General features: G+C 37.5%; 2 protein-coding genes across 3 annotated transcripts; one reads left to right on the top strand and one right to left on the bottom strand.

The window, feature by feature from the left end:
* Positions 1-1,467: 1,467 nt before the first annotated feature.
* On the bottom strand, positions 1,468-2,040 carry LOC110876494. The gene has a single exon (XM_022124665.1). The coding sequence runs from the start codon at positions 2,038-2,040 to the stop codon at positions 1,468-1,470; it is 573 nt and encodes a 190-aa protein (XP_021980357.1).
* Positions 2,041-5,864: 3,824 nt separating this feature from the next.
* On the top strand, positions 5,865-13,227 carry LOC110878957 (protease Do-like 7). Of its 2 annotated transcripts, none has more exons than XM_022127356.2 (23): positions 5,865-6,323; positions 6,409-6,479; positions 7,363-7,497; positions 7,578-7,636; positions 8,139-8,175; positions 8,598-8,723; positions 8,944-9,033; positions 9,117-9,182; positions 9,268-9,324; positions 9,411-9,476; positions 9,627-9,734; positions 9,825-9,955; positions 10,087-10,252; positions 10,378-10,719; positions 10,811-10,993; positions 11,088-11,193; positions 11,280-11,450; positions 11,552-11,631; positions 11,726-11,953; positions 12,047-12,262; positions 12,375-12,532; positions 12,611-12,722; positions 12,851-13,227. In XM_022127356.2, exons 1-23 carry the CDS (start codon positions 6,071-6,073, stop codon positions 13,028-13,030), a joined length of 3,141 nt encoding a protein of 1,046 aa, XP_021983048.1. In that variant the 5' UTR covers positions 5,865-6,070; the 3' UTR covers positions 13,031-13,227. The 2 variants fall into 2 exon arrangements, with proteins under 2 accessions (XP_021983048.1, XP_021983047.1); XM_022127355.2 differs by having other exon boundaries at positions 11,552-11,652.
* Positions 13,228-13,306: the final 79 nt, after the last annotated feature.

The following is a 13,306-nucleotide window of genomic DNA, read 5'->3' as shown; positions in this document are numbered from 1 at the left end:
AACAAAGTCGGGTTAAACGATGATCCGAGCCACCACATCGTAGATCGGGCCTAAATAATCAACATATTCAAACACTACAACTTTTACACAAGTTATGATCTTTTATCCAACAAAATTCAAGTTTTAGTAGACTTTAAAGATTCAAAAGATGGGTTTCCGCATTTTAACCGTTAAAAATCATATTAACCACTTTAGATATGATCGAGAGTGAGTTTTAAACATTATACCTCTAGCTCGGGGCTAGGGAAGAATCTAGGCGAAAATGCGGTGGATAAAAGCTAAGTAACGAGGTCCTTCCACTTCCGTTTGCTCCAAAGCTCCTAATACGTGACCCGTGAAGCTAGTATATGCTTGGAATGTATGAACAAGAATCGAAGATGGTGGTGGTGACCCTAGGGGGTTTCGGCCGAGAATGGGGAGAGGGCAAGGGAGAGAGTTTGTTGGTGGTTTGTGGTGTGTAAGAACTCTAAGGTTTAGTGGGGTATTTATAGGAAAATTCATGTTTATCGTCCAACGGTTCTCGTGTCCCCTTGATATTAAACATACACCATTATAATAATCAAAAGTGTACTCCTTGGTCTCCTCTAGTTTGGCCGATCCCATTGAGGGGGGGGGGTATTCGGTTCGTTTTCAATTATGTAGTTAGGACTTAGTTACGTTAAATAGGTTAACTTTAGGGGTTAACTCCGTTAGTTGTATGATACGTTATAAAACGGGTGTTAGGGTAATCAGGGACCCTAACTGGCTCAGAAAAAGACTAATAATATTTCTGGCAATATTTTCATGTTCTGGGTATAGTCCGGTTGTTCGGTTGGATAGTAATCCGTTAAAGTGCTTAAGTAATCTTTTAAGCGTCGTAAATAATATTTTTTAGCGACACAATTTATTCTGCAAAGTGTCAGGAATATTTCCTCATGTTTTGGCACTTTATTAGTTAGCTAGAAGCTAGTATGTTGATAAAAGTGCTGTGTTTCGTGCTTAGAGTACGTTTTAGGCACATCCAATCATTATATCTTATTCCTAGAGACGCAGTTATACAACCCTTGTATCCCTACACACACTATGGGTGTAGTAAAATATTTATGGCTCATACAGGCCCTTAGAGGCAGTGTCTGCCTGATGCTGGCTTTATCAGCATGTTCAATAGGTTATCCGTTCAAATGCTACTGTGCTTTTGTGCATCATGTTTGTCACTAGAGTTCAGTAAGTAAATAATGTAGTGACGGAAATCAAAGTATGATGCAGATATGTACAAGTATCAACAGTCAAGTAGCAGTTCATCAGGAATCTCAGTTAAGCACAGTAATTAAGCAACAATTAATAGTTAATTAAGTCGTACGGATACCTGGTTTAGTGAGGGTTGTCACATAACTGTCTGTCTTCTGGTTCAGATAATATTTTTTATAAACACACCAATCACCCCAATAACCCAAACTAAGAAATAACGTCTCTAACATTAAAGTCCACCTATCTACCCCAATCCAACTTATCAAACTTAGACCGACTTTTTAACCAAAGATACGCATCAGCTTTAATATCCTCTACCACCACATTCCCGGATAACAGGACCCCATTAAACTCCTTCTCATTGCGAGCCTTCCAAATATGCCACATACTTGATTGAAAAATAAGATTGATAACTTTCTTCCAAACCTTAGATCCTTTCCTTCCTTCAATGAACTCCAAAGCTTCCTTGCATGAACCAAACTCCACATCAACTGGCAGCTTGACCCAATCCAATATATTCCACCAGATGAACTTTGACAAAGTGCACTTACACACCAGATGCTCAACAGATTCGGCTTGGTCTTCACATATCAAACATAGAGGATTTTGAATGCAAACTCCTCTCTTGATAAGCTCTTCCTTAACCGGAATTCTATTCAGCACTGATCTCCACACAAAAAGATTAACCTTCGACGGGACCCAACAATTCCAAAACAGCCATTTATCTTCAACGCAAATCGATCTTTTTATAACTTGATCCCTAACCGCCGCAACATTAAAACTATTGTTACAGTCTGATTTCCATACCCACATATCGCTATCATTTTTAAATTTTATACCATACAACCAAAGCTTTTTTATTTTTCACGATGTTATACACTGCAGGGAACCTTAGCTATTCTGAGAGGTCGGTGTCATGATTAGTTGGAAAGCACATGATACAGTTAATGCCAAACTTAGAAGGGTGAATAAGTTATTTTAAATTTATCATCACTTTTTAAACTCCTTACTAATTAAAGAGTTAACTTTCGTTGTGGTTTGGTCATTTTAACGGTTTTGCTCCAATAGTTTAAAAATAGTCATTTTCCTCCCTGATCTTTCGAGTTTGTCGCCAGTTTGCTCCCTAATCTTTCGAGTTTGTCGCCAGTTTCCTCCCTGATGGAGTTAGAGGCTGGGAGCAAAATGAAGATAAGTTAGAAAAATCAGGGAGGAAAATAACTATTTTTAAACTATTGGAGCAAAACCGTTAAAATGACCAAACCACAGGGAGCAAAACGGAAGTTTACTTAACATTTTTTACCTTGTAAAGAACAAGTCAGTTATAAAAGAGTGTATAAACATTTTAGAGTTGAAGAGATATCATCACATAAACACTATAAAATTGTGATTAATTGTGATTTGGGTAGACGTTATCTAATCCACTGTAATCTTGATCCAAAAACATTTATTCATTAAAAAATCTCATCGAAACGTGTCTAGTAGCGGTCACCGATAATTTTATTCCTAATTGCCATTCATTCCTAGTTTTATAACATAAAAAAAAAAATTAAAATTGGTGTTACACGTGAACTGATAAAACATTTTTTACACAAGTTTTACAAGTAATAAAGAGGCAATGAGGTAGTGGTGGAGTGATTGGAGAAAGATTTGGTGTTCCTTGTGACCTAGGTTCGACTTCCACTCGCTTCATTATTTTCTGTGGCATCCAGGTAAAGGGCGAACACATGTGGCGCCGGTTCGTCTTGGATGGGAGACGAGGTTTTATCAATTATTTCACTGTCGTGCCTTCGGGCGGGTGGAGGTCGTGTTTCCGCACATCTGGAAGAGCCAAGGACTGGCGGCGGTCGAGTAGTCGACCTTTGCCACAACACCTGATGTCACGGTAATTAGCACGTCATTCCTTGCTGTTCGAAAAAACAAGTAATAAAGAACACGTATGACCTTTCGTAACCAATTCATAGCCATTGACGTATGTGGGTGGAGTAAAATATCAGAGTCGAGTCTGACGGCTATGTAGGTGGGCCCAAACCAATCCAACCCACTAACCACTCAGCCATGGCCAACCCACCAAAGAAACAAACAAACTTTATGTAATCTTTATATGATCTTTTGACCTTCTAGTCTTTCACCAAATACTAAAAAACACACACCAGACAACACAAACAAAAATACACACTTCATTTTTCTTTTATGGCAACTTTGTGTTCACCTAATTTTGGTTTGCTATACCAACTTCACAAAAAAAAGTTTATTTTTTAAATTCTATCTAATATTTACTTTGTGAGATTTGAATTGGGGTGTTAATTTCGGACACGACTCGAAAACACGACACGAACCTAACACGAAATTCACGGGTTTAGGTTTAGTCTAAACGGGTTCGGGTCAGTTTCAGGTTGAACCCGCGAACCCGTTTAGCTAAACAGGTTAGGTTCGGGTCAACCAAGTCAGGTTGGCGGGTTGACCTGTTTAACCTCTTTATATTATGTTATATTTTTTTACAATATATTTTATGTTATAAATTAAATTGGGTGTGTATTTTATGCCATGATTATAACTTTAAAAGAGAAATTCATATAAATTTTTATAAATTAAATGTAATTGTATTATATACATTTGTGTTTTTAAAGTAAATTTTAATTTAATATATTAATTTGTGGCAAAAAATTAAAAAAATCAGGTTAAACGGGTCGTGTTCGGGTCAACCCATGAATATTCGGGTCAGGTTCGGGTTCATATGCATGACAAAATTTTCAGGTTCGGGTTCGTGTAAAATTTTCGGGGTCGGGTCAGGTTGAACCTGCCAACCCGCGAACACGACCCGTTTAGCACCCCTAGATTTGAACATGTGATACCCATTTTGAGAAGTATAAACACCTCATGTCATAAAAAAGGGTGCTTCAAAATGTACCCTCTTCTCATAAACTTATAAACTTGAGGTGATACTCACCATTAAAAAATATTTTCTCTTATGTTAGGAATGAGAATGGGGCGGGTTTGAAACGAATTGGATAATCCGATACTTGATTATAAAAGCTTGTCCCAAACCAGCCTAAAACCTGTGGGGTATTTATTAGGTAATTATCTGTTGGGTATCAGATAAACCGGTTGGTTTATTGAAAATACCAGTAAGGTATATCGACTCAAAACCCGTCGGTATCTATCGGATATCTATTAATCAATTATATTTCATAAGTTGTATATTAGAAGAGATCATTCAAATTTGAATAACTAATAATTCGAAAATAACCATTGATCTCAAATTTTAATCAGAATGAGCCATACATTGTCGTCCCTTCAAGGATGCTACTTACAGGTGCATACGAATTAAACTTGTCATACATATCCTCAGTACAAAAATGAGTATAATTCAAGAAATAGAACAAAGATATATAAGATAATATAATATAATGTAATATAACGTAATGTAATACAATATAACGTAATAATGTAATACACTATACAATGACGCCAAAAAAAAACAAATCATTATATCATGTGTATAATCGGGTAAACGAGCATGTCACTAAATTTCATACCCGTCTTAAACCCATAAAAATATAAAAAAATAATTCCATACCCAATTATCTGACTTTATTCTCGTTCTAAATTTGTTAGGCTAACCATTAGAGGGTGTTTGGGATTGCTTATCAACTTCTCCTTTTCCTTCTCACTGTATCCTTTTTCTTATTCTTTTATCATTTTTAGAGGATGTTTGGAGTTGAGTTTTGAAAATAGATTATGCGTTTTAAATAATCAGAATCAGATAATTAACTGTAACAAAACGTGATGTTGAAAGATAGTGTTTGGATTTGATTATGTTGTTTGATATCATAATGATCAGATAATCAACTATTTGAGTGTTTGGCAAATATATATTTAAAAAAAATAAACAAGTGAAAATCCTTTTCTAAACGCAAATAATCAATTTTGGGAAAACTGCGTTTTGTTGCAGTAGGGGGGGAGCTGTTTTTGGAAAACTGCGTTTTGTAACTTTCTAAACGCAATAATCAACTTTTTAATTTTTTACCTAAACACTCAAAACTGATTATTTACGATTCCAAAACTCAATAATCAAAAAATCTTCTTTAAAACTCAACCCCAAACACTCTCTTAGAAAAGTCACTACAAATTAACTTCTTCTTTTCTCATTTTCAAAGCATTAAAACTCATTTTCAGCACATTGCCCAAACATCATTTATAAAAAAACTTATTTTTACAAAATTTATAAGTCTATAAGAAGCTTGCAAATGGAATCCCAAACACCCCCCTTAAATTCGGTTTCGATTACCATCCCTTCAAACTCACATGAGTACATTTGAGGAGAGAGAAAATGTTACTGTTCATCTGTATATTTGAGGGGATACTGTTTACCCCCTATAATTTTTAATATATTTTGAAAGTGGTTGTGAGTGAAGGAGAGAAAAAATGTAATAATAAAGGTATAAAAAAAATTATTTAATTAAAAAGAAAAGAAAAAATGTAGTGTTTTTTTTAGTGTAATTTATGATGAAAGAAAATATGGTGGAATGAATGTGATGATCTCATTTTGTCAATGACTTTATGAAGTTGACCAATAGTTGACTACAAAAAGCCACATACACCCAAGGACATTTTCGTAACTTACACAAGTTAAAACGCCTTCTTCAACTGTTGAACACGAACGGAAATCGACGAATTAACGTCTCCGCTCCAATCTCTGCTTTTCAACCCCCCAAAAACCTCAACCATCTCCGTCACCGTCACCGTCACCGTCACCGTCGTTACACCTCCAGCCACCATTCTCCGCTCATAAACCCTCCACTTCTCAAAACTACAACCTATAAAAAATTCAACTACATCACAGATGAATGACTCATTACAATCGGAAACAAATCATCAACTGTCAATGGAACTCGATCCTCCGTTCAACGAGAGCCACGCCACCGCTGAAGATTGGAGAAAAGCGTTGCACAAGGTTGTTCCGGCGGTGGTGGTGCTCCGTACGACTGCCTGCAGAGCTTTTGACACTGAATCGGCCGGTGCGAGCCAAGCTACGGGCCTTGTTGTTGATAAGCGTCGGGGAATTATACTCACTAACCGTCATGTGGTCGAACCAGGTCTGTTGACTTTTTCTGTACGTGCATTATGGTAAGAATGACTTTAATTTGACTTTTTTTGGTTGATTGATTGTGTGTTTTGTAGGTCCTGTGACAGCGGAAGCTGTGTTTGTTAATCGTGAAGAGATTCCTGTTTATCCGATATATAGAGATCCTGTGAGTTGGTTAATACATTGTTGATGTGTTTCACAGTTTGTGGTGATTATAATTAGGGCTGTAAATGAATGGAACGTTCGAACTAACATCAACAGAGGCCGTGTTTGTTTATTTACGTTCGTGAATGTTATGTTAGATAGTTCATTAGGGTTTTTGATTTATAAAATTTATTTAAATACTTCAAATAATGTATATATGTGTGGGAGGGGGGGGGGGGGAGTGAAAGTGCACTTAACGTTATTTTACTAATGAAAATAACGTTAAAAAGCGAGTGACGGTTAATCATGCATCATGTGGTGGCGTTGATAGCCGAAAGACAAGAGGGTACATGTACTAATCGGCTTTTGTCCCAATTGCTGAGTGTTATGTGCCTTATGTCCAAGGCTTGATGCAAAACTACTACCAAGCCGGGGGTCTCACTGGAAGCAGCCTCTCTATTCCTACGGGGTAGAGGTAAGGTTGTCTACGTCTTACCCTCCTCAGACCCTACCTTAGCTTTGCTATTGGTGGGATTTACTTAGTATGATGATGATGATAAATACTTCAAAATTTCCACTGATAAAATATTTAATTAATATTAATGTATTCTATAACATACCTTTCAACATATGATCGTTTTTGTTCATGAACGCTTATTAACATTTGTTTATGCTTGTTTGTGTTCATGAACGTTTGTATTCCCTACCTAAAATTAACGAACGAACACGAACACGCTCATTTCCTTAATGAACGAACACGAACAGAAACTCTCATTTGGTAAGTGTTCATGACAAGTTTTTGAACACATTTATTTTCTTAAAGAACGAACACGAACAAGGCCCTGTTTGTGTTACTTTGGTTCGTTTGAAGCCCTAATTACAATGTTATGCATTTGCCTATTCAGGTTCACGATTTTGGATTCTTTCGGTATGATCCTGGTGCGGTGAAGTTTCTGAGCTATGAGGAGATCCCTCTTGCTCCCGAAGCTGCTTCTGTTGGACTGGAAATTAGAGTTGTTGGTAATGATAGTGGAGAGAAGGTATAATACCATCATACTTATATTATGTCATACTATTGGACTTTGGTTGTGTTGATTTTGTTTTACTCTCAAACTTACAGATCTCTATTTTGGCTGGTACTCTTGCTCGTCTTGATAGGGATGCACCGTTTTATAAGAAGTATGTTGCTGCACATTATTTTCGTATATATATATATATATATTTCACCCGTAAATTATGTTATAGGTTGCGCATTTTGGTGGAGTAAGATCAATTTGCAAAACTATTTCTGGCTTAATTGAGTTCCTTTGGTGGGTTGTCACATTACCAGCCCGTTGAGATATTTTTGTCCGTTACTAATGCTCTCATAACTCCACACGTAGCGGAAGTTAAGCCCTTTTTAGATTGGGCCCTTTTCTAGCCATTTGACTATGTCCAATTGGTCAAATTCTGAGTCTACTAGAGCCTGGATCAGCTTTGTATTAAAGATGATCAAAGTCCTTGCAGCTTACATTTTATTCAGTTGAATCAAATCTACTACATCTATATGTCTAGCTTATGTGATTGGTTTTGCTTCCATATGTGTTTTATGGATTTTTTAACATGTAACAATAGCGAAAAAATGAATAAAGGGTTGCTGCAATTCATCTGATGTTAACAATAAGACATTATCTTGTTGCAGAGATGGCTACAACGATTTCAATACGTTCTACATACAGGTGAGCTTCCTGCTACTAATTCTATTAGTTTCGGGTCCAAATGGTTGATAAAAGATTAATGTTGCATAATTATAGACGGTAACATGGGCGGGTCAGTCATATGGGTAAGCCTGGGCTGACCCACAGACATTTTAATCCCTTTTTCTCTAAATGGGTGACATGGGCGGGTCAGTCAAAATGGTGACTCTTGGCTGACCCGCCAACATTATATTTAATATGACTACAAACAATAGTTAATTGAGATTAGACTTTGGAGATAAAATGTAGCCGTGATCCACCCATTTTCAGGTAAACGGGTTGAAATTTTACACTTTTGAGCATTGTTTATCTATGTGTTTTAGTCCTTCAATTACTGTTGGCTTTGATCAAGTAGTTTGGATTTCGTATGTTATTTTGATTTATTCTTTTTCCCTCCACAACAGGCAGCTTCAGGTACTAAAAGTGGTTCGAGTGGGTCCCCAGTCATCAATTGGCAAGGAAAGGCCGTTGCATTAAATGCTGGCGGCAAGACTTCTAGTTCCTCAGCGTTTTTCTTTCCTTTAGAACGAGTAAGTACAAACAAGGGTGTCTGGCTGGGTTATGTTGTGACAACATATTACACTTTTTTTGTGGTGGCTGTCAGGCTCTAAAAATGCTCGTGTATTTTTGAATTTTTAATTTGAAATTAATACGTTGGAACAAGAAATGTAATGTTGTCCAAGGAATCATACAGACTGGCTGCAGGGAGTTTTTAAAAGAGGCACAGAATTCTGAAGTTTGAATTTGCAGGTGGTGAGGGCTTTAAATATGTTGCAAAAAGGGAGAGATTTGTGTCAAGATAAGTGGGAGGCTGTTACAATACCTCGTGGTACAATCCAGGTCTGTTGGTTGCATTATCTGAAAGTTGATTCTATTATTATTAAACCTAAATGTTTTTACTATAGATCTCTTGTTTCTGTTAGGCAACCTTTGTCCACAAAGGTTTTGATGATACCCGTCGGCTTGGTCTGCAAAGTGAAACAGAGGAGGTCTGTAGTTTTTATTCAACTTTATTTGTTGATTCGTTTATATAAAGGAAACGTTAAAGTTCTCACGTTTTTTGTATTTGATTAGTTGGTTCGCCATGCATCTCCACCAAGTGAAACCGGGATGCTTGTAGTTGATTCTGTGGTAAGTCTTTCAGTTTCTATTGTAAAATTGCTATCTACATGCTCAGTTGTACATTGATGGCTGACATCATCATGGGCATGGTGTAGGTGCCAGGTGGCCCAGCTTATGACCATTTGGAACCAGGTGATGTGCTTGTTCGCATGAATGGGGAGGTATGTGTTATTTCACCATACTGTAACTTGATAGTTGTGGTTATTTGAACAATAATCAGCATATTACTATGGTGGATTCATCTACGCCGCTATTGAAACGTGCAGGGCTTATTGTAAAACCGTGTTTTAAATGCATAAGCCTTTTTGCAGGTGATTACTCAGTTTCTAAAGATGGAGACTTTACTTGATGACAGCGTGGGCAAAAATGTTGAGTTGGAGTTTGAAAGGGGCGGGACATCTTTGACCGTTCAGTTGGTGGTGAGTGACCAGTCTCTTACGCTCATGTTCTATGCTTTGCCGAGATTTATTGTTGCGAAATTCAGTTTTTTCGTATGTTATTTGTTTCAGGTTGAGGATTTACACTCCATAACCCCGAACTACTTTTTGGAAGTTAGTGGTGCAGTTATACACCCACTCTCTTATCAACAAGCTAGGAATTTTCGTTTTAACTGTGGCCTTGTATACGTGTCTGATCCCGGGTAACAAACGACATTTTATGGTTTTGACCATCATTCTTTAGGCTAAATATGTGGGAAAAATAACAAGGTTTGTCTTTGCTCTTCTGAAAATTAAATGTTCAATCGTTCGAATTTGTATTTTCCATCTGCAGTTACATGCTTTATAGAGCTGGTGTCCCACGGCATGCCATTATCAAGAGATTAGCCGATAAAGACACTTCAAATCTTGAAGACTTCATTAATGTTCTATCCCAGCTCTCTAGAGGAGCTCGGGTTCCATTGGAATACATAAACTACAAAGATCGCCATAGGAAGAAGGTAATTATTCAGGAAAAGAACCATAGAAAAGCTTATATCCGGCCCATGGGCCATATACTAATACAATATGTACAATTAACATATAGAAACATGGTGCATACTTTTTGACTTTCTTTTGGTTGCAGTCTGTTCTAGTTACAATGGATCGGCATGAGTGGTATGCTTCACCTCAAATATATACCCGTGACGACACTTCTGGTATTTGGATAAGAAAACCGGCTCTGCCCTCCAGTTCCCAACTTATATCTTCTGGCATTACACAAGTTCCTAATGGTGTTGCCAGCATGGACACTAGTAGCTCTGAACATGTTCTAGAGGTATCCAACAATAAAGATGCATCTGCTGATGATATGGTGATTGCTGAGGTGGAAGATTCAACATCTCCGGGAGATCATGACACATTAGCAGACTCTGGTAATGCTTCTGTTGCAGAGCGTGTAATAGAGCCCACTCTTGTCATGTTTTCGGTAATTTCTTTAGTATCGAATCACTGTTCATTTATTTTAGTTTGACGGGTTTGGTGTGCAATTTTTTGAATCCTGGTGTATGACTTGTCAGGTTCATGTACCATCATCATGTATGGTTGATGGTGTCCATGCACAGCATTTTGTTGGAACTGGTGTGATTATATTTCATTCAGAAGAAATGGGGTTGGTTGCAGTTGACAAGAATACTGTTGCCATATCAGCATCTGATGTCAGGCTTTCTTTTGCTGCATTTCCAATCGAAATTCCCGGGGAGGTATATACGCACGCACCCATATAAAAAAGAAAAGCAAAAAACCAGACTGTTAATTTTGGTATTAGCAGATAAATATAACAATGCGACTTTTCAGGTGGCGTTTCTCCATCCTGTTCACAACTATGCACTTATTGCGTATGACCCATCTCTCCTTGGACCTGCTGGTAATTCAGTAGTCCGGGCTGCTCAACTTCTTCCAGGTAGGAAAACTTGTACCAGATCAACGGTCGAGATGTTTTCTCATTTTAGTTATACTGACCATTTCATTTTCTCCATATTGTGACAGAACCTGCATTGCGGCGTGGAGAGAGTGTGTGTCTTGTGGGATTAAATAAAAGTTTACAAGCAACATCTAGAAAATCTGTTGTTACCAACCCGTGTGCCGTTCTGAAGATAAGTTCGGCTGATTCACCGCGCTATAGAGCAACCAACATGGAAGTTATAGAGCTTGATACTGGTACATGTTACATTATCATTATCCACTTTTTAAATGAATCTTAAACATATTAAACTATTAATATTCATTGATTACTTATTAATGTTGCTTGTTGTATGTAGACTTTGGTAGCATGTTTTCAGGAGTACTAACAGATGAGCATGGAAGAGTTAAAGCTATATGGGGCAGCTTTTCAACTCAGGTTCGTAAAAAGAAAAGGAAGGTTGGTTCTTTATTAGTTCGTTTTTAGTCAATAGAAGGTTGACTAAAATCTTATGATTAAATCTTGTTTGCAGATCAAATATGGTGCAAGTTCATCTGAAGATCATCACTTCACCAGAGGTATTCATATATATTCGATTAGCCAAGTTCTTAATAAAATAAGATCAGGCGCGAAAGGACAGACATTTCTTATAAATGGTATCAAAAGACCAATGCCTCTAGTTAGGGTTTTAGAGGTCGAGTTTTATTGTACTTTACTTTCCAAGGCTAGAAGTTTTGGTCTCAGCAACAACTGGATCCAGGTATGCTTGAACTTTATTTTTACTCTGGTCCGTTCTTTTCTATGTAAGTAAGATATGCAGAAATTGATATTTTTTTATATTTGTTGTTCACAGGCTCTTGTAAAGAAAGATCCTGTGAGACGTCAGGTTCTACGGGTCAAAGGTTGTTTAGCTGGATCTAAAGCTGAAAATTTACTGGAACAAGGTGATATGGTTCTTGCAATTAATAGGAAGCCAGTTACATGTTTTAATGATGTTGAAGAAGCATGCCATGCCTTGGATGTGTCTGATGACATGGATACAAAACTTGTATTCACCATCTTTCGTCAGGTGAATCATATGTATATAGCTGCGTTTGGGATACTATGTTACAGGTCATACACATATTCAGGAGGTAATGTTGGGAGATATTAATGAATCGTGTTTTATGGTTTGCTCTTAGGGACGTGAAATGGAGGTTGAAGTGGGAACCGATATAAGAGATGGCAACGGCACCACGCGTGTAATTAACTGGTGCGGATGTTTGGTGCAAGATCCTCACCCAGAAGTACGTGCCCTCGGGTTTCTTCCCAAAGAGGGCCATGGTGTATATGTCGCAAGGTACGGGTTTGACCTGTTGTTGCAAGATGGTATGGGTTGATGTGTAAAGGATAAAGAATTTAATTTACTGTCTTGCAGGTGGTCCTCTGGGAGTCCTGTGCATAGATATGGTTTATATTCTCAACAATGGATTGTGGAAGTTAATGGAAAACCAACTCCTGACTTGGATGCTTTTGTCAATGTCACAAAGGTACAAATGTCTGATACTCTCAACTGGTTTCTACTTGTTTAAGATTCTTTAATGTTTTGTTGTGTGCTTTGTTTGTGTTTTACTTCAAATGGCAAAGTCGTTTATTCAAGTAATATGTGTGCATACAGGAGATTGAAGACGGAGAATTTGTTCGTGTAAGGACGGTCCACTTGAATGGGAAGCCAAGGGTGCTGACACTGAAGCAGGACCTGCACTACTGGCCTACATGGGAGCTCAGGTTTGATCCTGAAACTGCTACATGGCACAGAAGGATAATTAAATCATTGGAAACGGGAGATAGCCTATGAACATCAGATTCGTATTGCATTGATGATTTGATTCATACAAAGAATAAAATTATGGAGGGTATCTAGCTGTTTATTCAAGATTATGAGCTATGTACATATAATTTCAAATAATCATAGCAGTGTAAAGTATTCCAAACAGGTGGTGTGTGCTCTTTACCATACAAAACTGAATGCAAAATAAATTTGTGTTTTGGGCTTTTCTGGGATTTGTAAGCTGACAATTGCATCGTCTTCTTCCTCAACTTCATCTCCTCCGCCTTCATCTGCCGCCGCCCC

This window comes from Helianthus annuus, chromosome 9, assembly GCF_002127325.2.
Source record: "Helianthus annuus cultivar XRQ/B chromosome 9, HanXRQr2.0-SUNRISE, whole genome shotgun sequence".
Taxonomy (NCBI): Eukaryota; Viridiplantae; Streptophyta; class Magnoliopsida; order Asterales; family Asteraceae; genus Helianthus; species Helianthus annuus.
Note: the sequence above shows the minus strand (reverse complement) of the source record. Positions and strands in the feature narration are given on the sequence as shown.

What these genes read in the sequence shown, in the direction of transcription:
- LOC110878957 (XM_022127355.2), top strand. Translation starts at nt 6,071, where the DNA reads ATGAATGACTCATTACAATCGGAAACAAATCATCAACTGTCAATGGAA. An exon ending in GTAATGATAGTGGAGAGAAG is followed by an intron (nt 7,498 to 7,577) that starts GTATAATACCAT and finishes TCAAACTTACAG; the next exon opens with ATCTCTATTTTGGCTGGTAC. An exon ending in CTTTGACCGTTCAGTTGGTG is followed by an intron (nt 9,735 to 9,824) that starts GTGAGTGACCAG and finishes TATTTGTTTCAG; the next exon opens with GTTGAGGATTTACACTCCAT.
- LOC110876494 (XM_022124665.1), bottom strand. Translation starts at nt 2,040, where the DNA reads ATGTGGGTATGGAAATCAGACTGTAACAATAGTTTTAATGTTGCGGCG.